Source organism: Marmota marmota, unplaced genomic scaffold, assembly GCF_001458135.2.
Source record: "Marmota marmota marmota unplaced genomic scaffold, marMar, whole genome shotgun sequence".
Taxonomy (NCBI): Eukaryota; Metazoa; Chordata; class Mammalia; order Rodentia; family Sciuridae; genus Marmota; species Marmota marmota.
Genome location: NW_026000196.1, coordinates 8,994,007 through 9,021,672, shown reverse-complemented (window position 1 = coordinate 9,021,672; position 27,666 = coordinate 8,994,007). Strand labels below are relative to the sequence as shown.

At 35.8% G+C, this 27,666-nt stretch overlaps 1 protein-coding gene across 10 annotated transcripts in view; it reads left to right on the top strand.

Moving 5' to 3' along the window:
• Positions 1–27,666, top strand: part of Akap13 (A-kinase anchoring protein 13) — a 320,766-nt gene that overhangs the window by 57,701 nt on the left and 235,399 nt on the right. For all 10 annotated transcript variants that reach the window (XM_048790293.1, XM_048790302.1, XM_048790300.1 and 7 more), the window contains one exon: positions 21,300–21,343. In XM_048790293.1, the coding sequence (XP_048646250.1) occupies positions 21,311–21,343 (33 nt within the window). In that variant the 5' untranslated portion in view covers positions 21,300–21,310. The remainder of the gene's footprint in view (positions 1–21,299; positions 21,344–27,666) is intronic.

Sequence of the window (27,666 nt, the reverse complement as noted above, 5' to 3'; positions counted from 1 at the left end):
GAGTTCACCACTTTTTTTTTTTTTTAAAAGAACTCAAAAAATTAGACAATAAGAGAACAAACAACCCAATCAACAAATGGGCCAAGGACCTGAACAGACACTTCTCAGAGGAGGACATACAGTCAATCAACAAGTACATGAAAAAATGCTCAACATCTCTAGCTGTCAGAGAAATGCAAATCAAAACCACTCTAAGATACCATCTCACTCCAGTAAGATTGGCAGCCATTAGGAAGTCAAACAACAACAAGTGCTGGCGAGGATGTGGGGAAAAGGGTACACTTGTACATTGCTGGTGGGACTGCAGATTGGTGCAGCCAATTTGGAAAGCAGTATGGAGATTTCTTGGAAAGCTGGGAATGGAGCCACCATTTGACCCAGCCATTCCCCTTCTTGGTCTATTCCCTAAAGACCTAAAAAGAGCATGCTACAGGGACACTGCTACATCGTTGTTCATAGCAGCACAGTTCACAATAGCAAGACTGTGGAACCAACCCAGATGCCCTTCAATAGACGAATGGATAAAAAAAATGTGGCATTTATACACAATGGAGTATTACTCTGCATTAAAAAATGACAAAATCATAGAATTTACAGGGAAATGGATGGCATTAGAGCAGATTAAGCTAAGTGAAGCTAGCCAATCCCTAAAAAACAAATGCCAAATGTCTTCTTTGATATAAGGAGAGTAACTAAGAACAGAGTAGGGACGAAGAGCAGGAGAAGAAGATCAACATTTAACAGGGATGAGAGGTGGGAGGGAAAGGGAGAGAGAAAGGAAATAGGGTTCAATAGGATAATAATACTCCACAGGAAAACAAATGAACATAGCAAATTAAAACNTTAAAAAAAAAAAATAAATAAATATTTATTTTTTAGTTTTCGGTGGACGCAACGTCTTTATTTTTATGTGGTGCTGAGGATCGAACCCAGCGTCCTGTGCATGCCAGGCGAGTGTGCTACCGCTTGAGCCACATCCCCAGCCCAAGTTCACCACTTTTGAGCAGGGAATCTTTAAACAAGGTCTTTGAGTCTTGTCATTTTTCTTGTAGAATAGAGGAGAGTATCCACTTCTCAAGAATTTTTAAACGAATCTGCATATAAGAAGCCTTCCATGTAAACATATATTCGTTTGATTTCTCTTTGGTGTTATCATAGCCAGTTGTTCTAGCTCATTTCTACTTTATATACTTTTGTGTAATTCTTCAGTTTTAAGGAATTAACTTCAAAATGGGAAGTTTAAACTGGTAGGTTCTTTTGTGTCTATAGTATAGAAGATGAGCTGAAGTATGATTGGATTGCTCAGGATTATACAGCTATACGTAATATGATTCAGGATTCTTAAATTTATGTCAATATCTCCCTAATAGTAAAGTTAATGTAGGCTTGGAATTTTCAGTTTCTTACCCTATCCCTTTTCCATCTTTCACTAGTTTACAGATAGATTACAGTAGATTTCTACTGTACTTAAACTTGTAACGATCTTTAGGCATTTATTTCTTTATAACCTTACTGTATATTTGCTTATGGATCTACATGCTGTTTTATAGTAGACTAGAGGTCTCTGAAGGGCAATTACTTGGAATTTAGTAATTTTTGGATCCTTTGAATGATTTATTATCTTATCCCTCTTCCCATTATACTGTTTACCAGTGCACCTTACTCATCATAGTAGATTGTTTTTTAAAATTGATGACAATGATAACTAGAAAATAACTTTTGAAACACTTTGTTATGGTTTGGATCTGGAGTGTTGCAGTCTCATATGTTCAGAGGTGGGGCACTGAGGAAATGATTGGATCACAAGGCTCTGACCTCATTAGTGGATTAATCTATTGATAAACAAATAGGCTGCTGGAATGTGGGACCTAGTTGGAGGAAGTAGGTCACTGGGGGCTTGCCCTAAAAGATTTGCCTTCTTTTAGACCCCTTCCTCTTTAAGTGTGTTTTTGAGTTTTCATGCTTCTCCCTCCCCACCCCATTCATTTCCTTTGTGTCTTCCTCTACCTAGATAACTGTGGTACATCATTTCACTTTTTTGTTTTCATATCTATTTACCTTGGAGTGTATATACTTTGAAGAACAAGGGTTATATTTCTATTGTTCTGTCTGTAGCACCTAACACAATGTTCCTAGTTGTAGGTGCTTACTGAACTTTGGTGAATGAATGAAAAAATAAAGAATAAACAGTTTCAGGAGTTAACATTTGAGCTTGTAATCTTTTTGGATCTGCGGTAAATTATCCATTAGATTCAAAAAGTTTGGTCATTGCACGTTCTCTCTCTTTGTCCAGTTAAGTGATTTAAATGTTGACCGAAGTCGAGTTGGGAGGGCATTTTTGATGCCTGATTTCTAATTTTTTCAAGGACTCAGTGTATTAAAATTTTCTTTTATGTATTTTTGTCTTAAAATAATGTGGAAGAATGACAGCAAAAATCTTAAAAGTATTGTTTTGTGGTTTATGTGATACAGGAATAGCCTACATTTGCTCATTTGTAGTCAGATGGATATCTGTTTGATTATTCTCTCTCAGAGTATTGTGTGAGTTTAAAGGGGCTCTTACATGCATTCTCAGGTGAATGAATATGATGAGAGCATGTTAGAAAAGCTTGCTTGTATTTTTCAGGATAAAGGAAGTTTTAAGGTTTTCCATGGAGACTCTCTAAGACTGCAAAGAACTGAAGTTGGGAATCCTGTCTCTGCCTTCTCATCTTTCTAGCCCCGTCTGCAGTTTGTATTACATGTTTTGATTAGCTGAAACATATACTTTTTACAACCAGTGTCACTTTAAAGCTGGTTAAATTCACAGCCCTTTTAGAGATATATTGTGATTTGAAAATCACACTCTGTTATGATGACTCTTCTGGATTTAGTAGTTGTCTTTACACAAGTTTGGACTATTTTAATCTCTAGTAGCAGATGAGAGATTATCTTTGGAAAGAGGCTATGAAATGAAATTTAACTTTTGGTAAAACAGATAAGTGATTTTTATGTTGGAAGAATAAGCATAGTAGCATTTTAACAGTATAGTCATGTTCTGCTTAGTGTTGAGGACATTGAAGAATTATAACACAATAGTGGTTGTACTAGGAAGCCTTGGTGTATAGCAGACTGTTTTATGTAGTTTTGTGTAAATGCACTCTGTGATATTTCCAGGATGACAAGAGAGCCAGCATATTTCCAGTGTTAAACAAAACATGACCACAATTGTTATTTTAAAGAATACAAGGATATTGAATAGATGTCTTGGTTCTCTCAGATGATTTCCATTTGTATCACTTTCAGAAGTTTTGTTATTGTGTGAAAAAACAAACAGGAGAACAAGTAAAGAGCTTAGGATATGGGTATGATTTGTAGAATATTGTATACAGTTTTAAAACATAAATAAATTAATATTTGGGGGAGTAGTTTTGCCTTTATTGATTTTTTTTTTTCTTTTTTCATCAGTGAGCACTCATTTGGTTGAGTTTGCCCTCTTCTAGCCTTTATACTTTTTTGCAAATTTGTTAAGATCTTCTTCAGGTTTTTTAAAAGCAGCTTTTGTATTTTCAGTATACAGACCTTACACATATTTTATTAAATATATCCTTAAATATTTGGATGATATTATATCATGTTTTTTGATGATATTATAAATATCTGAAATTTCAAGTTTCTTTTGTTTGTTTTAGCAACTAGGAGAAATACAATTATTTGTTTATTGACCTTGTAGTCTGCCATCTTGCTTTATAAAACACTTTCTTTGTTAGCCTTTTGGAAGATTCCTATTGTCTGCAGATGAGAGGCAGCATTAATTCTCTCAATCCCCACACCATCTGTATACCTTTATTTCTTTTTCTTACCTAACTGTACTTGCTAGGACTGTCAGGACTGTGTTGATTAGCATGGGTGAGAACTCACATTCTGGTTAAGTTGCCTGTCTTAATGGTAAGCATTCAGATTTTTTACCTTCTTGTATGATTTTAATGGATTCTGTTTATCAGGTTGAGAAATTTTCTATTCCTAGTTTGCTGAGAGGTCTTATCATGGATTAATGGTGTTTTATAAATGAGTTTTCTGCAGTAATGTAGTTGTATGCTTTTTCTTTCAAATTCTTTAATGAGGTGAATTATATACTATTATTTTCAGAAGTTAAATCATCATTGCATTCCTGGAGTAAATTTCATTTGGCCAATTTGTATTATTATTTTTTTATATTTCTGGATATGAATTGGTAATATTATTAAGGATTTTTGTGTCTATTTTTGTGAGTGGTTTGGCTTGTATTTTTCTTAATGTTTTTATCTAGTTTTGATGTCAGGATAAGTTGGTTTCATAAGATGAACTGGAAAATGCAGCTCCTCCACCCCCATTTTTTGATAGTGTAAGTATGGTATCATTTTCCCCCTTGAAATTTTTGGTGCATGCCATTATAATGCTATCTGGGACTTGAGTTTCTTTGTGAGAAAACAAAAAATTCAAGTTTTAAGTAGATAAGAGGGTGATTTTGTTTGATGTATAGAGGCATCTTATAATAATAATTTTGACTGTTCCCTAAATAGGATGTTGAGCAACTTTCACATGCCTTTAGTCATTCATTTATTTTCTTCAAATATTTGCCCATTTTTAATTGGGATGTCTTCTTTTTAAGTTGGAAGTGTTCCTTATAAATTCTGGATATATATTCATCATCAGATACATGCAGATATTATTTGCAACTTGTCAAAGGTAAAATAACTCTTATGCAAATACAAAGTAACCTCATGTTAAACTTCTAATACATATCTGGTAATTTTTTATTGTGTGCTGCACATTGTAGATGATGAGACCACCATTTTTTTTCCCTCCCCTCTTCTGAATAATGTTAAACTTTGTTCTGAGTTATTTTTACTTTTGTTCATTTTGGACACAATTTAGTTCCATCTTGCTTAGTTCTTTCAGGCTTCCATATTGACTTTTTCCTGGAAATTTTATGGATTCTCTCCCTCAAGTACAATTTGGGAATCTGTCAAAGATTTGGGCAAAGTTTATACACGATTATAAGAATAATATCTTTTTACTTGAATTCTAACTATTGCATCATGTGATCTGGGGAATGCCCTTAGTTGAAAAACAATATAAAAGTGGGACACTGAGGCAGTAGAATTGCAAGTTCACAGCCACCCTCAGCAACAACAAGGCACTAAGCAACTCAGTGAGACTCTGTCTCTAAATAAAACACAAAATAGAGCTGAGTATGTGGCTCAGTGGTTGAGTGCCCCTGAGTTCAATCCCTGGCTTTAAAAAAAAAGTGAGTTTTCTCAGTAACATTCAGCTTTCTGACAGCTTTTGTCTTTTTTTTAGTGCTTTCAAATAGTCACTTTTGTATATTGTCCAGAGTTTATAATCTGTATTCTGCTTTTACTTCCTTGTTGACTTTTTAAAATAGTGAAGTCTTTTTTTTTTTTTTTAAGTCTTAAAATCATTACTTACCCATTCTCCTGGATTTGATATTCATATTGGTTTTCTTTCTTTTTTTTTTTTTTTTCCTTTGCTTAGTATTTGTGAGCTATCTCTGGTCCCTCTTAGAAATACATATCAATTAGAGAATATTTTCCAAACCTTTAAGCTTTTTCATTGTTACCACCAGTTAACTTTTTATAGTACATGTCTTAGGAAGCCTAACTCAAAAGTTTCACATTTTTAAAAATGAAAGGTTGATTTGTTTAGTAAGATTTAAAATGTTATCTTTGCTTATAGTTATGATTTGATTATAGCTATTGAAAGGCAGATCTTGCCTTAGGGGTTATTAAGTACAGCTAATACAGATTACTAGTGGAGGTTTTGGTTGCTTTAAAGTTGCAGGTCTGCCTAAGACTGTTAGCCCACATCTGAATGCCGAAAAGATTATCTTGAAGATTTCATAACTAAGTTTTTAAGATTCTCAATTCTGTGGTATTTTTTCTTTTGGACCAAGTGGGGCAGCATTCAATGGGTGAGTGCATTCTTTGTTTCTTGCTCTGATTTAGTTTAGCCATCAAGGTCTATAATGGAAGGACATATCATATTGGTTTTTAGTCTACCCATCTTGTTTCTTTAAAAAATATTTTTTGTAGTTATCGATAGACCTTTATTTTGTTTGTATGCGTTGCTGAGAATCGAACTCATTGCCTCACACATGCTAGGCAAGTGCACCACTGAGCTACAACCCCAGCCCTGCTTTATTTTTTAGTTGTCTTTTCACCTTAATGGCAGATTTCCAGGCTGATAATTATCTGTTTGAAAAGCCAGTGTGTTTTTTAAGTATTGAAATAGTAGGATAGTATACTACTTATTTGTACCTAAAGTTTATAAAATTCAATGCAGTACTGACAGAAACATCACAATTAGAATGGGAAAGACTGCCTATTCATTTTCTTGAGTTTGGGCATTGGTTTTGAAGCTTGACTATTTTTTTAAAATAATATTTTTATAGAATTTAGGGAAAACATTCTCAGAAATTTCTGTTGCTTATAACAGCAGTTAAATTTGGGGGATAACAGATTTCACATGGTTGATGTAAACTTATTTTGTGTAGGAGAAATTCCATTTCTAGCTAATTCTGAGGCTTATAAACATTTCCATTTGAATATAGATGTTGGCCTATTGAGTTGCTTTATTTGTTGGGTAATTAGCAGCTGACTCTTTCTATAATTCATTACCTACCATTGTTGCAAAACAGAATACAACACATCTATAAATTGGTCCACAGTGATGTGCTTTGAAGACATAAAATAGATGAGTTAGTCTGCAAAGAAGCTTTAAACAGGCATATGTTACTGCCTTCCTCACTTTATTCTTTTACTTAGTGAAATTTTCCTTCCTCCAACATGCATTTTCTATTTGAGTGAATAATTATTATACTGGGAATTGAACTCAAGGGTGCTCTACCATTGAACTACGCCCCCAGCTCTGTTTTTTTTTTTTTTTTTCAATTTTGAGACAGGGTCTCACTAAGTTTTCTAGGCTGACCTATAACTTTGAATCCTCCTGCCTCACCCTCCCCAGTTACTGGAATTCCAGGCATGTACCATCACACCCAGAAAATTTCTGTTTTCATCTTTTGTATATTTAGTTCCCAGCTCAGAAAAATTACCTTGCCTCATTTGTTTATATACCTGTGGCACTGGGTTAAGAGCATGGATTTTGGTGTCAGTTCTGGGTTCACACTCTAGCCGTCACTGTTACCACCTGTGTGACCTCACATGGGTTAGTGTTTTAATCATGAATCTCTTTATTTGTAAAATGGATTAATGTCAGGATTAGTATGGTACCTGGAATTATAGAGTAAGTAAACTTTATAGGTTCCAGCAATAATGATGATGTGGTATTTCTTCCTAATTTATAAGATATAAGCTGTTAAAACTACAGAATTAATACTCTTTAGAAGAACAAATGAGAAGACTATCTAAATGAAATCAGATGAAGTGAAATTTATCTGTCAGTGAGGTCCATTTTAGATGAGTATGAATTCTAAAAGCCAATGAGCACATGTGTTTACCACCAGGTATATTTTGGTTATATTTGAGAGAGAAAGATGAGAGACGGAGGAATATTTTAAAAAATGCTCCTGCTTGAGTTTAAGAAATAGGCTTCAGATGCCAGAAGAAGCATGTAACATGATGATTAGATCAGTTGGTATAATTGAAGCTAGTTGATAATCCTTTCATTCTTTTCTCCAAACATTTACAGTGTTCCTATTTCTGTACAAACATGTGAGCTTAAAAATGCCAGGTCCTTCCATAGAAACTTCATGTGTCAAATTGGGGAGGGAGAAGCCACAGAGTAAGGAGAATGTGGAATAGAATCAGTAGTCAATCTTCACCTTTCATCTTTGTTTAGGTTCTTCCTGTGATGGGTAATTGGGGTGCTTTTGTTTTAGAAAGTGGCTCTGCCCACATTTGGGGAATAATGGAGCATAGAGAAGGAAAGGGGAATCAAGAATATAATTTTTAAACTGAAAAAAATTGACTTTTGAGCTTTTACTTCATCAGGTAGGGACTGAAAATCTGCTGAATTGTGGTTTGTAACCATTGCTACTCCCTGCTGATGGAGAGCCAGCCACAAAGACAACTGTTCCTAACTCTGTTTGATAGTTAAAAACATTTTTTTTCATCTTAAATTGCCTAAAGACAGAATTGATTTTACCGAGGTTCTAACCTTAAGCTCTCAAACTAGTGTTGAGTAGGCTGTATTTCTTAAGAAATTCTGCTGTGACAACCAATAAGAAGTAAGGATTTAATTTGTTTACCATGACCACCTTTTTCTTGTTGGTTATCCTGTGTCAGGTTTGCTTGGTGTCAGTAAAAGACAGTCTACAGAACACCTGTTCTGGGTCACCACTATACTAAACTGCTGCACAAATGGCATCTCATTTGACCTACAGCAGGCTCTCTAAGGCAAGTGATTATTAAACCTGTTTAATACAGAGGAAGAGAGGGGCTGGGATTGTGGCTCAGTGATAGAGCGCTTGTCTAGCACATGTGAGGCTCTGGGTTTGATCCTCAGCACCACATTAAAAATAAACAAACAAACAAATAAATAAAATAAAGTTACTTAAAAAAAAAATACAGAGGAAGAGAGCCTTCAGTTAGCACAGGGTTATGCTTCAGCTTCTTCCTCTCCCGTGCAGTGCCCTCTTACTATGACCAAAGTAGTCTATCAGTTCTTTACTTGGCATGGGATGTTTTGTTGATTCTGTTTTGGATGTGTCCAGGTTTTTGGAGCAGCTTAAGTTCTTTGGTCTTTTAGATCTATCTGAATTTTGTTTGCATCTGACCATGTCTTATCTAGTACAGAACCAACTGTTTGCTGTAGTGGGGAGCCATTTGTGAGGCCTATTTATGTGGAGAATCAGAAAGCCAAGGCCTCACAGCACTATCTGCAGAGCTTATTTGAACTATATATAGTTAGTTCTATCTAAACTCCCTTTCTACAGTATGCACTCAATTAGTTGTTGAATTATTTCCCTTTTTTGTGTTTTTTTCTTTTTTAAAATTTGTTCTAATTAGTTGTATATGAAAGTGGAATGCACTTTGACACATCATACATAAATGGAGTCTAATTTCTCATTCTTCTGGTTTTACATGATATAGAATCACACTGGTTGTGTAGACATATATGTACATAGGGTAATAATGTCTAATTCATTCTACTATCCTTCCTACTCCCTCACCTTCCTTCACTCCCCTCTATCCAATCCAAAGTACCTCTTTTCTTCCCTAGCCCTACCCACCCCAATTGTGAATTAGCATCTGCATATTAGAACATTTGGCTTTTGGGTTTTTTTTTTTTTTGGGATTGGCTTATTTCTCTTAGCATGATATTCTCCAGCTTCATCCATTTACCGGTAAATGCTGTAATTTCATTTTTCTTTAAGGCAGAGTGATATTTCATTGTGTATATAATATATACCACATTTTCTTTATCTGTTCATCTGTTGGAGAACACCCAGTTTGGTTCCATAGTTTAACTATTTGGAGTTAATTGATCTGTTATAAACATGGATGTGGCTACATCACTGTAGTATGCTGATTTGCATTCTTTATATCTTTCTTACCCCTTCTAGACTGAGCTGCTTTGCCTATGGCCTGGGTTCTTTGAACACATACATAATACATCTACTTTTCACTCTCTCATTTCTGGACCCAGTTAGAGAAACCTACAAAAACATTGGTTTTATATTTAGGACAGTACATTCTAAAATCTATGCTCTTTTTTTTCCTAATTAATTTACTTTTTGATTGGAAAGGTTTTTAGGTGAAGTAGCCAGTTGTGCTCCTTGTGTGCTCATTATGATCAAATTGTTATCACTTGGGATCAATAATTAACACTATTATAGCATTGATTTTTATGGAACAACAATAGTTTCTCAGTTTGTATTTTTTTTAAATGAAAGGGTATTGTACAGTAGATGCCTGGCTGTTTCTCTCGTGATATTTTTGTGTATTTACCACATATATTAAATATTTGAAGTTTCATGTGCATACTAATATGTCCTATTTCCACACTTATTAGAAATAACAATTTATGATTTTGTATTTCTACTATACAAGGCACATTTGTCTCCACACACAGCTAGAAATGCTAAAATATTTTAAAGGACTAGATTTGCATTTTTATGACAACTTTTAATTAATTTTAGTTCAGTGGGGAGATTAATTTTCTGTTCATGCACTGTATAGTAAATCATTAACATGTCTAGTCCATTAAGAGTTTCTTTTTTTAATATTTATTTTTTAGTTTTAGGTGGACACAATATCTTTATTTTATTTTTATGTGGTGCTGAGGATCGAACTCAGTGCCTCATGCATGCTAGATGAGCACTCTACCACTGAGCCAAGACCCCAGCCCCCATTAGAAGTTTCTTTTAAGAGGAGTTCAGAAAATTTGAAATTCAGAAATAACTACTGAAATTTCTCTTAAATCTGTTATTACTAAATCCAGCACTGTAATATTATCTGAGTTAAACCTGATAACTTTTTAATAATTTGATGAAAATCATGTCTTAAATCATTCTTAAATAATTTTCTGTGAATTAATGAATTTATGAGAATTTGCAAAGCATGTTTTGCTTTTTTAGCCTAGAAAATGACTTTGAACTCAGAGATAAACTAATCTTCCACTTCTTTATCTTAGCATTGTCAAACAGTCATGTTTGTTTTATGAACGCATTGAAAGTGAATTGTCTTTATTAATATCCTAACAGAATTAACCTCAGTTCTTTAAATTACCGTGTTAAAAATACATTGGCGCTGGCCATGGTTGGCACATACCTATGAACCAGGAGGCTAAAGTGGGAGGATTGACGTTTTCTTCTCTATATAGATCTTTGCAAAACACTAGAAACCATTTTTGCAGGAAACCACAGGCCTGTGTTAGCACTTAACTCAAACTTAGTGAGGCCCTAAGAAAGTTAATAAGACCCTGTCTCCAAATAAAAAATATAAAGGGCTGTGGATGTGGTTCAGTGGCAAAGTACCCCTGGGTTCAGTCCCTTAGTACCAAAACAAACAAAAAATGCATAGGTATTTATACTTCTACTGTGGATTGTTATGAATGCAGATTCAGTTTCATTTAGTACTCCCCTACATGTTACTTGGAGGAGAGATTTGTGAGGAATACCTTTCTACCATGTAGTTAGGGGTTGGGAACACTTCTGTGGGGCTGAGACTGTAGCTCAGTGGCAGAGTGCTTGCACTAAGTGAGGCACTAAGTTTGATCCTTAGCACCACATACAAATAAACAAAACAAGGGCCAGGCACAGTGGTTTGTGCCTGTTATCCCAGCAACTCAGGAGGCTGAGGTAGGAGGATTTCAAGTTCAAAGTCTGTCCCAGAATCTTATTGAGGCCATAGGCAACTCAGCGAAACCCTGTCTATAAATAAAATATAAAAAAGGGCTGGAGATGTGACTCAGTAGTTAAGTGCTCCAGGGTTCAGTTTTTGATATTCCCCCTCAAAAAAAAAAAAAAGGAACAAACAAACAAAAGGCATGCTGTCCATCTACAAATACAAAAAAAAAAAAAAAAATTCAAACAAAATGCAGCAAATATTAAGGAAAAATCCCATTTCAGTTATTTCAGAATACTCATACTTTTTTTGTATTTAAGTAGTCAAATTTTCTATCAAAAATATTAATGTTGTCACAAGTTCTATACTGACATGGCATCTTGATTTTTCGAAGTGGGGATGTTGATTTTCCTGTGCATTTACATGGCTGATCCTAGTTCATTAAAAGTCTCTAACAGGGGACTTTTCTTTTTCTGTGTAGCATCTTCACCTAATTAGGACATTTATAATTTTCTTTTATTTGAAGTTTTTATTAAAACTTTGCAACTTTGAGATGTTCCCTTCTCAAAATGCCATTCCTCTTGTTTTTCAACATTGTGTTCTCAAAAAACTTATTATTGTATAACATTGAAGGCAGTATTTATCCTTAAGACCTGAGAACCATTTTCATGATTTAAAGGCCTACCTTGACCACTTGCAGCATTTTGTTTCTGAGCTCTTCTGATAGCTACTTGTGGAATTCATTTGATATTTCTTTTGTCATATAATGTGTTCAAGAAGGTGGGCTATGTGTCCCTGTGAAATCACTTCTAATAGAATAGCCACAGCAGGCCCTGGGATTTGTCCAGGTAAGGTCATCCAGCTCAGTAATGTCTGTTGCATTTGTATGTGTGCCCACTTGCCTATATTTAGTCTTTCCAGGTGGTTTATAATTGGTTTAGCCCATTGGGCTTCTTGCTTTTTCGATGAGAGAGGATGGAGGAAGTGTAAAGGCTTGAATTTGGCAGTCTTTTTACCGGATATCTATTTTAACCCCTGCAGAAGTTAATTTACATACAGCCCAGCTGTGTATGAATTTTTCTAAATTTAAAGTTTATTCTTATTGCCATAGGGATAAGAGTGTCAGCACTTATTGAATTTATGGTCTTGCTCTTCCTTGTCTGGACCTCCAGGCAGCTTGTAGTTCCTGTTTCCTTTGGATAACAGGATACAGCTGGCGGCAAAATTCTCACCTGTGGAATGCCACTGGGAGTTTTCTTCTCCATATAGATCTTTGCAAAACACTAGAAACCATTTTTTTCAGGAAACCACAGGCCTGTGTTAGCACCAAAGGAGAATTGAAATAACATGTGCATGTTCCTCTTCCCAGAGGTAGCAACCATCATGTGAGAACCCAAGTATAGTATTAAATAACCCTTTGCCCTCCTCTTCGCTTTGAGGTTGTCCTCTGAATCTGCTCCCTGTTACCTCTCTGGCAGATTAAACAAATTGCTTAAGGCCGGATTCCTTAACACTTGGCAGGATCCATACTGTCTTTAATGAGCTACTAGATGAACCTTTTGGGACTAGATTAACCTTAGATATTTTGGTTTTGGTAGGTTGGTTTTTATAGCTATATGTATTGATCCCTTTCCATAAACTATGGCACAGAAATCTAATTAATTTCTGTCTCTGATGTTCATACCAAACATGTTTTTCTTTAGTATTTTTTGTGTGTGGGGGGGAGGGTCCAGCACGGTGCCAGATATTGTGGCATGAATGGTATTGGTGCAAAGAGAAAAAACCAGACGGTATGTCACTGCTGATTGTGTGGGTTAAAATATTAGCAGTAATCCTATAATCAGAATCACCAAGGGTAGGAGGCCTTCACATGTGCAAAGGTAGGACTGGACTGAGAGCATGATGCTCACAGATGGTGTGTACAGAGTCTGAAGGAAAAGGAGTGCAAAGAAGACCACAGAGATAATTGAGTGGGGGGGGGAGGGGAGGGGGCTTGAACATAGTTCAGGCGTACCAGAGGGAAGCAAGAAAAGTGTGGGTGGCGTCTGAGAGCTCAGCAATGATAAAAATCGTGTTTAATAGAACACCAGATATGTTGGGGTCTCTTTTTCCCTCAGCAATACCTTTTGTTTAGAATTCAAGATCAGCACAGGTGATTAAGAGGGTCTAAAAGATGTGGGAGTTGATTGTGGTGTGAAGTTAGTGTTGAAATGGTTTTCAGTGATTCACACTAATTATTAGGAATAGGAACTTAATTTTATGATTTTATTGCCTACAATTGTGTTAGACATTTACACATATCTTTTATTCTTATTTATCCCCATTTAGGAGATAAGGAAAGTAAAGCTTGGCAATTAAGCCACTTGTCCAAGATAACAATAGTCAGTAAGTACCAGTACCAGAGTTATAATTCAAATCCAAGTCTGTTTGTCTCCATCTCTGAATTATATTGATAGTCTCATTTTAATCTTTACATTCTTCTTTCAGGGCTTGTTTAAAAAATTCTTAAACAATAAAAGGTTGTTTCCAATCTAGATGAGGACTTTGCAGTTTTTTTCTTCTTTTAATATCTTCATCAAAGTGGCTTATTGGTGGTTGGTGTAAAATAAATTTATTTAGTCTTTTTAATAGAGGCAATGTAGTGTGCTTATTAGTTGCTGTGCTGGCCATGTGTGTCTGTGGTTGCAGTATTTAAGCTTATGCAATGTTCCAGCTGTTGGAAGTTCTAAGAAAACTAAAGATGGATCAGATATGTCCCCCCAAGCCAATTACATTTTAGTTTTATACTTTTTTCCCTTCTTGAATCATGGCAGGTTATAATTTTAGTACCATGCCATAGAAATCCCTAAAGAAAAGGATTGGTACCTCAGAAGAACACTTTTAAAAGATTGCTTACTTCAGTGTAGGCAGAGAGGGTGCTATAGAAAACAAAAATAACATTTGGGGAAGGTTGAGTCAGAGGTGCCTAGGGAGCATGGAGAGATTTTCTCAGGGTGATAAGGCTCTGGCACCCAGTCTACAAGCAGAGGCAAGTAAGCTGGCAGTGATTCTTCCCTGGGGAAGCAAGATGATCAGGACTGATGCTGAGACAGACCCCTCTTGATTATAAGTTTTGTGGCTGATGGGATTTGGTTAGGGACTGGGACGAAGACTCTAATGCAGATTCATCTGGAAGCCAGCTGTTGGCTTGCTGTACCTCAGGGGAGCCATGGTAGGGTTCTGGATTGGTTGTGACCAACAACAGATTCTGGGCTGTGTCTGGGCTTGAGTGTAGGTTATGTGATTATAAACATCCAATGCTACTTTTAGTGAATCTTTCAACATGCAATTGTAAATAACAGAAATTTTAACTGAGCTTAAAAAGGGTGGTGATGGTGGTGGGAGAGGGGCAGAAATTTTTTGATGCCATTTCTCTTGAATGGCTATGATTTCTTTATTGTAGAGCCATGTCATGGTAATAGTTTTATTTTCTTCCCTCTCTCTTTCTTGGTTTCTAAGGCCATGCAGCTTTGAGGTATATAAATTGACCTAAGTGCCTCTCTTGGCTCCATCCCTGTCATCTTCTGCTTGCACTTTTCACTAGTCTGTATTGTTGTGAAGAACTCATTGTGCGGGCTGGGGATGTGGCTCAAGCGGTAGCGCGCTCGCCTGGCATGCATGCGGCCTGGGTTCGATCCTCAGCACCACATACAAACAAAGGTGTTGTGTCCGCCGAGAACTAAAAAATAAATATTAAAAAAATAATTCTCTCTCTCTAAAAAAAAAAAAAAAAAGAACTCATTGTGCTATCATGTGTTGTGCTTGCTGTTCCTTTGACTCTATGCTCCTCCTAATTCTACCTGGTGAAACTCCTTCACAGTTGCCTCCTCCAGTAATTTCTACCTGGGCTCCCACCTTACTGATCTTTTATTATTGTTCTAATTATACTCTTAATTTAAATCTGTTTACATATATAAGTCCTGTATTAAATCAGCAGGAGCCATATATGATTTCTCTCTGAAACTGCATAACTAGTTTCTAGGGGCTCAGAAAAATGAAAAAATTATCAACCATTATTGAGTCTTTGTGTTCCAGACATTGAGTTTTATAAGCATAAGAAAAGGAGGCAGTACCCACTGCAAACACTATGCTATATTTTTTGGGCTTTTTAAATTAATTTTTAAAAAATTTATATATGACAGCAGAATGTATTACAATTCTTATTACACTTATAGAGCACAATTTTTCATATCTCCCGTTGTATACAAAGTATATTCACACCAATTCATGTCTTCATACATGTACTTATGGTAATGATTACCATCACATTCCACCATCATTTCTAGCCCCATGCCCTTTTCCCTTTCCCTTACACCCCTCTGCCCTATCTAGAGTTCATCTATTCCTCCTGTGCTCCCCTTCCCTACCCCACTATGAATCAGCCTCCTTATATCAGAGAAAACATTCAGCATTTGTTTTTTTGGGATTAGCCAACTTCACTTAGCATTATCTCCTCCAACTCCATCCATGTACTTGCAAATGCCACGATTGTATTCTCTTTTATTGCTGAGTAATATTCCATTGTGTATAAATCCACATTTTTTTTATCCATTTATCTACTGAAGGACATCTAGGTTGATTCCACAGTTTAGCTATTGTGAATTGTGGTGCTATAAACATTGATATGGCTGTGTCCCTGTAGTAGGCTGTTTTTAAGTCCTTTGGGTATAGACAGAGGAGAGGGATAACTGGGTCAAATGGGTTTTCATTCTCAATTTTCCAAGGAATCTCTATTCTGCTTTCCATACTGGCTGCACCAGTTTGCAGTCCCACCAGCAATGTATGAGTGTACCTTTTTCCCCACATCCTCGCCAACACTTATTGTTGTTTGTATTCATAATAGCTGCTATTCTTATGCTATATTCTTCCATGTGAATTTCAAAGTAAACTCTAAAAAAGTCTTGAGTTTTGATTCTTTTAAATTTAATTTTTAAAAATCATTTTTATATTGAAAGAATTTTAACTTTTTAAAATTTCATAATATTTACTTTGTGTGTATGTGTGTTTGCCCTAAATTCATTATCATTTTGCCTATTGTATAGTCTAGCATTGATTAAAGAATAAATTAGATGAGTTAATGTGGGAGTTAGTGTTTTTGTTTGCTGTTTTGATTTTTGTTTTAATTTGCTATGTTCATTTGTTTTCCTGTGGAGTATTATTATCCTATTGAACCCTATTTCCTTTCTGTTCTCTCTATCTGCTATGGCTCCCCCATTTGTGATGAGGTCTTTGCTTTTTTTTTTTTTTTGGTGGTAGTAAGTCTTGTGTCATGTGATAGTTGGGCAGAGCAACGCTATCTGCCAAATGAAAATAAGACACATGTTGTGGGCCTCAATATCATTGTTTCCCAAAGTGTAGGCCAGAGTAGAAACATCATCAGATCTAGTCTGATTTGGTCTCTATGGTGGTCGGGGCAAGAATCTGCATTGCTTAACAAGGCCTTCAACTGATACTCAAGTACGCTAAGGTTCAAGAATCACTGTTTAAGGCTAACTGCACAATTATTAATTAGCGTAGCTACAGCAGAAGAAGAGCATTCATGAGTGCTGTCAGACTTCTTCAGTATCTCATTCAGGAAATATATTTGGTACATGTGGTATTTATATTTTTTATGAAAAACCTGGCATCTTCAACAGGAAAAGTCTATTTACTCTGTTTCTTTCTTCTTTGTTCAGAATGCCTCTCTCCTACTCCCAGCCTCCCTAACTTCCTCAACCAGTATATAATAGGCTTATAGCCTCCAGCACCTATTCCTTAGAATTGAAGGAAAGACTCTTTGGATCCTGTTATTTTCCTCAAGAACTGAAAATTGACTCTTGTTACAAGAATCTAGAGCATACAGTGTCATTGACTGTGTAACCCAGTCTTAGCAAGGTCCCTGGCCAGGGAGATTTGTTTGAAACATATTCTGCCATGGAAATACTTGGAAGGTAAAAATCTTCTGTGTACACTTGGGTGAGACTCAAACAGCTATACCCTTCCTGTTGGGACTGGGGCAGATGTGAGGGGTGATTTGCACACACCTCTCTTTGTGTGTGTATGTGAGAGAGAGAGAGAGTGTGTGTGTGTGTGTGTGTGTGTGTGTGTGTATGTGTATGTATGTATTTGGAAGCTTCCCTATTGTGAATGATAAAAACCTTGTCAATTGAGTTGATAAGTTTATCAGACTGGGACAGCTGGTCCTTAAGAAATGAGATATCACTCAGCTAAACAGGCACTAGAAAGTTAATAGTTTAATTACCTGATATGATATTGGCCCCCCTGCCCAGCTTTTAAGAGACATTTCATTATAGGTGAAGCACCTGTTAAAGGATTCTGTAGTCTATTTGATTTCAGTTTTTCACTTCTAGGAAACTGTCTTTTTAATCATATCCATATTAGTTGTGGTATGTTGAATGACAGGGAACTTAAAACAGATGCTCTGTGTATGTTTCTTACTGTTTTGCAAAAGTAATATCTGTTTGTTGTTTGAATAGTTACAGTTAAGAAACTGATAATTTAGGAATGAAATTTCCCTGCACTGCCCAGAGATACATACACTTAAGAATTCAGTATTTGTTACCCCACATTCTTTTTTTGTGGTTGTGTCAGAAAGATATCTCTGGGTACCTGAAGGGTTTCATTTAGCCATTTATGGTTTTTAGATGTCTTTCATGGTTTATCTCTGTTGACATTCAGAAACTGCAAGAGAAAGAAGTGGTGGCTTCTCTGTGCTTGGCAGTGTGCTTTAAGTGCTGGACTTGGATTGTGTTTTTGATTCTTCCACCAACATTGTAGTGTAGGCAGGAATAATTAGGCTGTTTCTGTAAATAAGGAGGCTGAATTTTAGACAAGTCAAGTGACTTGCTCAAAGTCACACCATGAATCTGGATTAATCTGATTCTTGTCTAGAGAATGTTGTGCAGCACCCTATAATTTTCCTGTATTGAGGAGTGTTTTTTAGCTGACAGCATCATTGAGACATAACAAAGCTGTTGAATATGGATGTAATCCTTCTTGAGCTTAAGAGGTATTTTGTTAGTTTTTAACTAAGGGTTGGCATACTGTCACCGGCTGGCTGACTCCAGCATGTTGCCTCTTTTTGTAAGTAGTTTTATCAGAATGCAGCTATATTCATTTTTAAAAAAAAAATATGTTGTAACAGAGACAACCTGCAAAGCCTAAAATATTTGTTCACCCCGCCTTTTACAGTGATGGCTGACTACTGCCATAGACACCAAATTTAATTTAGGTGTAGCTTCCTTTGTAACTTTTAAGATTTTGCATTCATTTGCTTAGGCACATTGGTTGGTGGAGGTGCTTTCTGTCTCCCTTTCTCTCTGAATCAGGTCATACTGCCATATCACTTCATGCCTGAGTTTCTGTGTAGTCCTGTATGGTGATTGAGTTTCTGCAAACTCCTTTGTGAACAGCATGAATTTCAAAAATTCTAAAACTTGTGCTATTGTTTATCTTTTAAGCATTGTATGCCCATCTTTGGTTCATTCTGATGATGGTGTCCTCACTGTACTCTATGAAGAAAAGACTGACCATAGTTTATATCAAAATTCAGGAACACTTGTACCCACAACCTTTGCTTCTCTAAAGTACCTTTAGAGATTTATGTGTGTTAGGGGACAACATCAATTTATATAATTGAGACAGTTGCATTAAAATTGGGAGAGTATTATTTTGACATAAAGTGATTTTGTCACTTTTATATGACACTGAACTGTGAAATTTTGTTTTCAACATTTTAAAGTGAAAAATGTGGAAACAATAAAAACAGAGGCTGGGGCGATAGCTCAGTGGTAGAGTGCTTGCCTTCCACATGTGAGGAACTGGGTTCAATCTTCAGCACCACATAAAAGTAAATAAATATATTGTGTCTATCTACAACTTATTTTTTTTTAAGAATAAAAACAATTATTATGCTTCTGTTTATTTCACACTCCTTACATTTATGACTGCTCAAAACTCTAGCTGGTTTTACTGTTGAGTGGTAGATTTTTTGATCGTACTTAACACCATGTCGTGTAGTCTTTTAATTTTGATATTTCTTCTTAGTCTTTCAAATGCTAGGCAATCTTTATTGTCAGTATTTCTCATGTATTGGTTGTAACATGAAAACAGTCCTATTGGACTTGTGAATTTGCTTTAAGTCATTCATTGCTTTCTAGGTAAGGAAGAAATAGTAGGGTTTTTTCCTAACATTCTGTCTTAAAACCATTGCATGGACAGAGTACATTTCTTAAGCTTTCTTTTTGGGAAGGCTTGATCAGTACTGGCAATGTGGAGAAAAAAATGTATTGGTATCACACAGTGTTTGAATTTAGGCTCTCCCGTTTACTTTTTGCTCTTTGTGTTAAATATGTTTAATTTTTGAAAAGACTCCCCCACCAGTGAAATGAGAAAAGTGATCTTTTTTTTATGGAGAATGAATACAATATCATATGTAAAACCCAATGAAGTTTAGTTCTCTCTTTCCCCTCATGTGTCATCATTGAAGAAGTCTAAAAACCAATCTGTTCCTGGAGCCTTCTGGTCATTACTTTTATTACTTTTGACAGATATATTCTTTTCAGTAGCCTGTGTTGCCAACAACACAATGACCTGGCTCTTTGACCAGTGGGAGAGGACAGACACTTTGTCATCCCTCTTTAATCCTCTTATCAGAGCAACTTGTTATGGGTTATGGCTTTGAAATACATTTGGATAAACACAGTTCAAGCAGTTCAGATGGCATCAGCTCTTCATTAGAGCCCTCTGAGCTCTCTCATCTCTCAGTTCACATCTGTATGCAGTGGGAGCCCCTCAGATAGTTGATGTTGTGGTCCTTACACAGTATTCTAAGTTTCCTTGGCAAATTATGACGCATAAAAGGGCTGAAAAGTCATTAGTTTGTACCCATAGATTTCTCTAATTCTTGTGGGTTACCAATGTGTTAATTTTCATATCAGTTTCTTCTGCCTGCGATGGCAGGAACACTTCTTAAGTTATTCAAGACACATTAGTTTATAAATTTATAGGTTCTTTAAATCCCATATCTCAGCAAGTCTGAACAGGACCGGGAAATCTGATTAAAGGCCAGAGAGCACAGTGAGTTAATTTTAAATTAAATGGATATTTAATACATTGAGCAATTACTCAAGCCTGCCATTTTTTCATCAGTGTTTGTTATTTGAATCTAAAATATACTTAAAATTTTCCACTAAATGAGTTTGTTACTATTACATTTCTTAAAGTTGGTTTTTAGTGTAGATTTCTTTAGGCTTACTGGAAGGAAAGTGTGCCCTGAAGATCAGCTTATAGTCACATTCAGGATGTTTATCATTCTGAAATCCTACATGCTATTCTTAATATTCAGAAATGTGTTATACAATATTGGGAATCTTCTGTAAAGTTCTTCATAAGATTTTTGTGAGCATTCATTTAATGACAAATAATTAAGGAATTCAGCTATTAATTTTGAGGAAGGTGAGTTTTTAGCTGTTAAAGGCAAGGTGCATCTTCTCTGAGAAGATGGCAGTGAGCAAAAGAGCTCTAGTGGTCTTTTGCTACTTCCTTTCCCTTTCTCCAAACTCCTTAGTGGGACTAGGGGGATATCTTGGGTAGAGCAGCATTTTGTGAGTTTGATGGGTTATACAGAAGCACAAATGAACATTTAATGGTTTTGCTTTGGTAAATGCTTTAAATATCTGATCAATGGTTTTCTGTGACAATGAAGCCTTTGTCTTTCTTCTTCAATTAGAAAATCATTCTCCCCACTTGAAAAGTGGCTGGAATACAGGAATTCTGTAATCCTTGAGCCTCCTTTTTCCCAAATCTCTAAGGAAAGCCGAACACACACACACACACACACACACACGCGCGCACACACACACACAGTAACCTCAGACATAGGATTATACTCTTAGAGCTGTGGGTGATTTTTATATTTTTGGTGACCATTTCCAATTTGATTCTCATTTATTTCTTCAATTTCTGTTTCAGTGTCCTGGGTCATGAAACTTAATCCACAACAAGCTCCATTATATGTGAGTAAATGTGATTTCTTTTCATTTTGTACTTATCTATGTTGTTCATTATTTGTAATAAACTCATATTCTTGTGATAGAGATTACCAAATAATTTTTTATGCATCAGGAATTGAGTTTGATTTAGTAAATACTAAATTGACTAGTACATGATGGAAACTGAGCTGAGAACAAATAATACCTGTAAGACTTGTGAGGTAATCTAGTCAGGGTGATAAGATGTACCTATGAAACAAATTGCCCTGCAAATGGTACTGTACTGTGGCTTCTTTCTTTTATTGCTGTGCATTTCTGTAAATGGAGATTTTTCCCATTCCCATTGTGAGTTACCTTGTGTTGCAGCTAGGTGGCACCCTGTCATTGGCAAGAGTGTTGTTTACCTTAAGACTGGGTGAAAGCTGACACAACATTCTTCTTGGAGAGAGTGAATTATAGGATGAAATGGATAAATTAACAGATTGAGGCTGGACAAGGAGTGGAAGTGCATTGACTTCATTGGGGGACTGGAAAGGTGCTTATTAGGGAGGAGCCATCTAGAGCTACTGACAGAGTTGTGAGAGGCCAGAGGATGTTGGGTTGCTATGTTCTGGAGAGGGTGAGAAAAGTTTGTGATAGGATTAGAGTCAGGCCTTGAATCAGGACCAATTAGTTGGTTGAAACATCTCCTTAATTTGTTTAGGACAAAAGGGAGATGGGCAATAAGGGTGGTGTTAGTTGAGTGGTGGTAGGGTAAACAGTAGAAACTCTTGTCCAGCTGAATTTCTGTTGGGGAATCATGTGGGATAACTATAGAATGTTGAAGCTTAGTTCCAAAGGAAGACAAAGGTGAGGGAATTTTGTTTTTTGACCACCAAGGAGTCATTGATGATGTATATTTTAAAACTGCTGTTCATTATGTATTTAATTATTTTTAACCATTGCTGTTTACAGTAGTTATTTTTTTCCAACATGAGTCATTCATATAATTCTTATGCATGGTTGATTTTGTTAATTTTAACATATAAAGAAAAATACATGCTCTTAGAAAATATTTTATGTATTTATTTTCCTTCCTGATTACTTGGGAATGATATATGTTCATCAGTTAGTTTTCATGTGAATTGAATGCCTTAGATTTTTCTAGAGCATCTTCGTTGATTCACATATCATATATTCTCCCTTTCAAAAGTATAATTAATTGGTTTTTTATATACAGGTAGAGAATCCCTTGTCTGAAATACTTGGGACCAGAAGTGTTTCATGTTTTGAATTTTTTCTGATTTTTGAAATATCTGTATATATATAATGAGCTATCTTAGGACCCAAGTCTAAACATGAAATCAATTTTTTTATGTACATATTCGACACACAGCCCCAAATTAATTTTAAATAATTTTGTGTGACATTTTCAGGTGTGGAGTTTTCTACTGTGGCATCATATTGGTGCTCAAAAAGTTTTGTGTTTTGGAAAAGCATTTTGGATTTTATTTAGATTAGGGATGCTCAGTCTACATTTCTGTTTGTGCCATTATGATCATTATCTAACTTTAGGACATTTTTATCACCCCTAAAGAAATGTCATACTCATTAGCAGTTCACTTCCCACTCCTCCCAGCGCTTGGCAACCACTTATTTACTTATCTTTATTGATTTATCTATTTTACAAACTTCATGTAGTTGGAGTCAACTATATGTGACCTTTTGTGACTGTCTTTTTAACAGCATGCTTTCAAGTTTTAACTATTTTAGAGCTTGTGTTGATATTTTTTATTGATGAATAATCTGATATGTATCTATCTATACCACCCTTTGTTTATCCATTCTAGTTATTGTTCATTTGAGTCCTTTCCACTTTTTATTGTTATGAATAGTGTTGTTGTATAGGAATACATTTTTATTTTTCTTGGGTATACACACTAAGAGTAAAATTGTTTAGTTATATGATAACTCTGTTTAATATATTGAGAAATTGCCAAACTGTTTTCCATGGTGGCTGTTGTATTTTACATTCTCATCAGCAGTGCATGAGACTTTCCATTTCTATCTTTGCCAATGTTTTTATTGTCTGACTTTTGGATTGTAGCCCTGTTGGTGGGTGTGGTAAAACTTATTGTAGTTTTGATTTGCATTACCCAAATGGCTAATGATTTTGATCACTTTTTTCATGTGCTTGCTGAAAGAAATATTTCTTGCTTTAAAGAAATATCTATTCAGATTCCTTGCCCATTTAAAAATTGGTTTGTCTTTTATTATTGAGATGTAAGGATTCTTTGTATAGTCTGGGCTCAAGTTCCTTATCTGGTTTGTGATTTGCAAAATGTGCTGTTCTGTGGGCTGTCATTTTACTTTCTTAGTGATGTTCTTTGAAGTTCAAAAAGTTTCCATTTGGGCTAGGGCTGTAGCTCAGTGGTAGAGCACCGGCCTTGCACATGTGAGGCACTGGGTTCGATCCTCAGCACCACATAAATAAATATATTGTGTCCATCTAGAACTAAAAAAAATATTTAAAAAAATTTCCATTTTGATAATGCCCAGATTATTATTTATTTATCACTTATACTTTTGGTATCCTATCTAAGAGTTCTTTGCAGAAACCAAGTTCACAGAGATTGACTCCTGTGTCTTCATCTAGGGATTTTGTAGTCCGCATCTTAATTCCCAGAAACTGAATGTATTTACCTTATACTGTAAAAGGATCTTCTTATTGATTAAATTATGGATCTTAAGATGGAAGATTATCCTGGTGATCCATTGTAATCATTGGGATTCTTATAAGTAAAAGAGGGTGTGAAGAGAGTTGGGGTCAGTTTCAGAGATTTGAAGATGCCACACTGCTGAATTTGAAGGTGAAGAAAGGAACCATGAGCCCAGGAATTACAGCCTCTAGAAACTGGAAAAAGCAGATAACACTTTTTCTCTCTAGAAACTTCAGAAGGAACATAGCCCTGCTAATAACCTGGTTTTTAGTCCAGTAAAAGTCATTTTAGCCATCTGACTTTCAGACTTGTACAATATCTATGTGAGTTCTTTAAAGCTACTGAGTTGGTGGTGGTGTGTTTTTTGTAACAGTAACAGAAAACTATTCTGTAGTAGTTTGGGAACAATTATTGGTGGTAGTATGAAGGATAATTGGGAAGAAGAGGGTAGAGGCAGAAAGATCAGTTAGAAGCCTCCTGATCTTTCCTTCTTGGAGTCTACTAGAACTATAGAGTTAATAAAAACCTTTGATATTATCTGCTTCAGCCCCGTTCCATCTTAGAGATGAGGAGATGAGGTCTGAATGTATTGTGATAAAAGGCATAGCTCACTGGTGGTAAAATTGTGATTTGAGTCTGTGTTTTCTAAAATTAGTCATAGAAACCAATGTAAACCTTGTTAAGCTTATACAAGTTTCATTCTGCTAGGGAAGCAAGGTTCAGCCTTGCTTCGTATATAATTATGTGTTGAAGTGAACTGAACAGACTTTACTGAAGAATCGCTTAAACTTCAGGTTTCAAATACATTTATTATTAGTAATAAGTAGGGTAGTTTGTTATCCTTCTTTTAAAAAGGGAAGTGACAGTATATTGTATTCTCAATTAACTGAGTCAAATCATAGTGATTTATGCTGTTTTGGTGAAGAAAAATACTAGTTATAGGTGAGTTTGTTGAACTGGAGGTACAGTTCTCTGCACCTGTAAAAACAGACAATGATCAAAGGAATGGCAAGATTATGTTGAAGTTTTTCTTTTAGTTCATATTTGGGATCAACTAGGGGTGAGCATCATTGGTAGGAGAGAGAAAACTGCTACTAAATATGAAAAACACATAATCCTAAGAACTTATTTCTACAAGTTAAGAAAAAAATAGGCTGGATTCCAAATAAATATTTTAATCAGTCTTTAAATAAAGATGCATCCGGAATAAGTTGCAGTTGTAAGAAAGTTTCTATACTGTGCAGGTGGAAGTATGTACTGTTGAATGTTTAAATGAAACTCCTTTAATGATTTTTTTTTTTTTTTTTAGTGAAATGTTCACAGTGGGATGGCTTAGAACTTTTTTCTGGGGGGGGTGTACTAGGGATTGAACCCAGGGACACTTAACCACTGAGTCATATCCCCAGCCCTTTTAAAAACTATTTTATTAGATACAGGGTCTCACTGAGTTGCCAAGTGCCTCGTTAAGTTGCTGAGACTGGCTTTGAACTCGCAATCCTCCTGCCTCAGCCTCCCAAGCTGCTGGGATTACAGGTGTGTGCCACCATGCCTGGCTGGCTTAGAACTTTTGACAACCCAGGAGCGCAACGTGACTATGCCTTTGTTTCTTGTCTTATCAGTTCTTATTCCTTGAGTACAGCCTTTGTGTTAGGCAGTGTGTAGTTATATTACTAGGTCAGGTATTTCTAACAGCCTCCACAGAAATATTGATTATTGCCAGGTGGATTTATAAGGTTCCATTGGGTGGTGGTGGTAAAACCTCTGAAAAGCTTAGTAATACCCCTTTTTGTGTGTTGGTGTACATAAGTTAATGAGTTGAAAATGGAAAGACAGTGGCAGATGAAAGAAATATTTTTAAAAAAGGACTGAACACTTCATTAGAAATGGGGAGTGAAAGAGAAGACAGACTGAATGACAGTTGACAGAAAATTTTGAATGAGTGACAGCTGATGCCATTATCAGGCATAGGGAGGCAGTGGTGAACTTGTTCTTTAAACAAAGAACACACGAGTGTCCTCTGGATAGCAAGAGATTTGGGCTTGGAACTGTGGGGCAAGGATGTTGGGTTTAAAATAGGGATAGTACACATCATCTCTAAAAATTGGTACTTCTTACTGTGAGAATAAATAAGCTCTTTAAGATGAAAGAGTAGATGGAATTATAATTAGTGGAGAATGGGAAAGAAGGCAAAGTTAAGTCAGGAGAAGAGGAATTCCAGAAACCTTAGTTGCATTTGAGCCTTTAATATTTTATTCCTAAGAGTCAATTAATCTCACTCACGTGTAAGGATTAGATGTGAATTTTGGGCTGGAGCTGGGGAATTCTGACATTCAGGTGTCCTCTTTATGCCAAGTCCTGTTCTGGATGCTAACGATTTACCCATGAACAAAACATACAGTCCCTTCTCTTATGGTACTTGCATTACAGTGTGCAGGGGCAGATGACTTAGAAAAACTAACAGGAATAAAAGGTCTATGAAAGTAAATAAAACCAGAGGATGTGATGGTGGCTAGAGCTATTTTGTTTTAGGTGGATGGTGAGGGGAGGCTTCTGAGGGGAGGGACATGCCATAAAAGGTGAAACCTGAGTGACTGGGAGGAGCTATCATTGTGAAAATGTTGGCATTATTCTGCCTCAAGGGAATAAAATGCAAAAGCTCTAAAGTGAGTACCAACTTGATGTGTTTGAGGGACAGAAAGAATAGTGACTGGGTCTTAGTGAGGACAAAGACGGGCTGGGCCTGTTTTCTCCTCCAGAATGAAGTTGGAGACTTAGGAAATAAGGGAAAAGTTATATCTTATAGAATTTCACAGATGGTTGACTCTCCCTTGGGTCCACCTTTCCTTACATTTGGTGTATGCTTCGAAAGCTTTAATGGCCCTAGCGGCTTGGGGTTAAGTCAGACTTCTTAGAGATATCATTTATCCTAATGTGTATCTGCTGGGCTGCCTGGATTCTTGAGGAAAAATAGTTTTAGATCTTTTTAGTAATTTTTAAGCTCCATGTTTCAGATATAAGTAGATATCCTTTAATTGAGAAATATCTTTTAGTGGAGATGGCTATCACTTACCTGAGTTTGATTTAAAAAAAAGTTGGCTTTGTTTTTATATTCTTCCTTTGCTAAAAGTATTATTTTGGGGATGAAAACCCCACCATATTTTTATAATTTGCTATTGGTCCATTTCACTAATTTGCTCTTGGTTTTCCCTGAATACTTTACCTAATGGTATGTAAACTTCTTTTGCATCTCTATAATCTTTCAGGAGACAACCTGTAATAACAAGAGCTCATGTTTGAATAGTATCCAATAGTTTAAAAAGCTCATTTTCATACTTTATGTCATTTGAGTTTTACGTAAAGTTGTGAAGGTAGAGGAAGCTGTGTTGTCATTTGAGGAAACATAAGCTCAAGATGGCTCACTTAATAAATGACAAGGGGCGGGGTCTAACCAAAATTGGACCTCTCAAATCCATTTTCCAAACTGTCTTACTATAAGTTCACAGCAATTCCATAAAAAATGAAAATGTTAATATCATTTTAGACTTTTTTCTTGTAAGTACCTCAGATTTAATCTTCCATGTTACCTGTTTTTAAAAATCTTAAAAACTTACTTGAAATAAGTTTAGGCTTACAGATAAATGGTAAGAA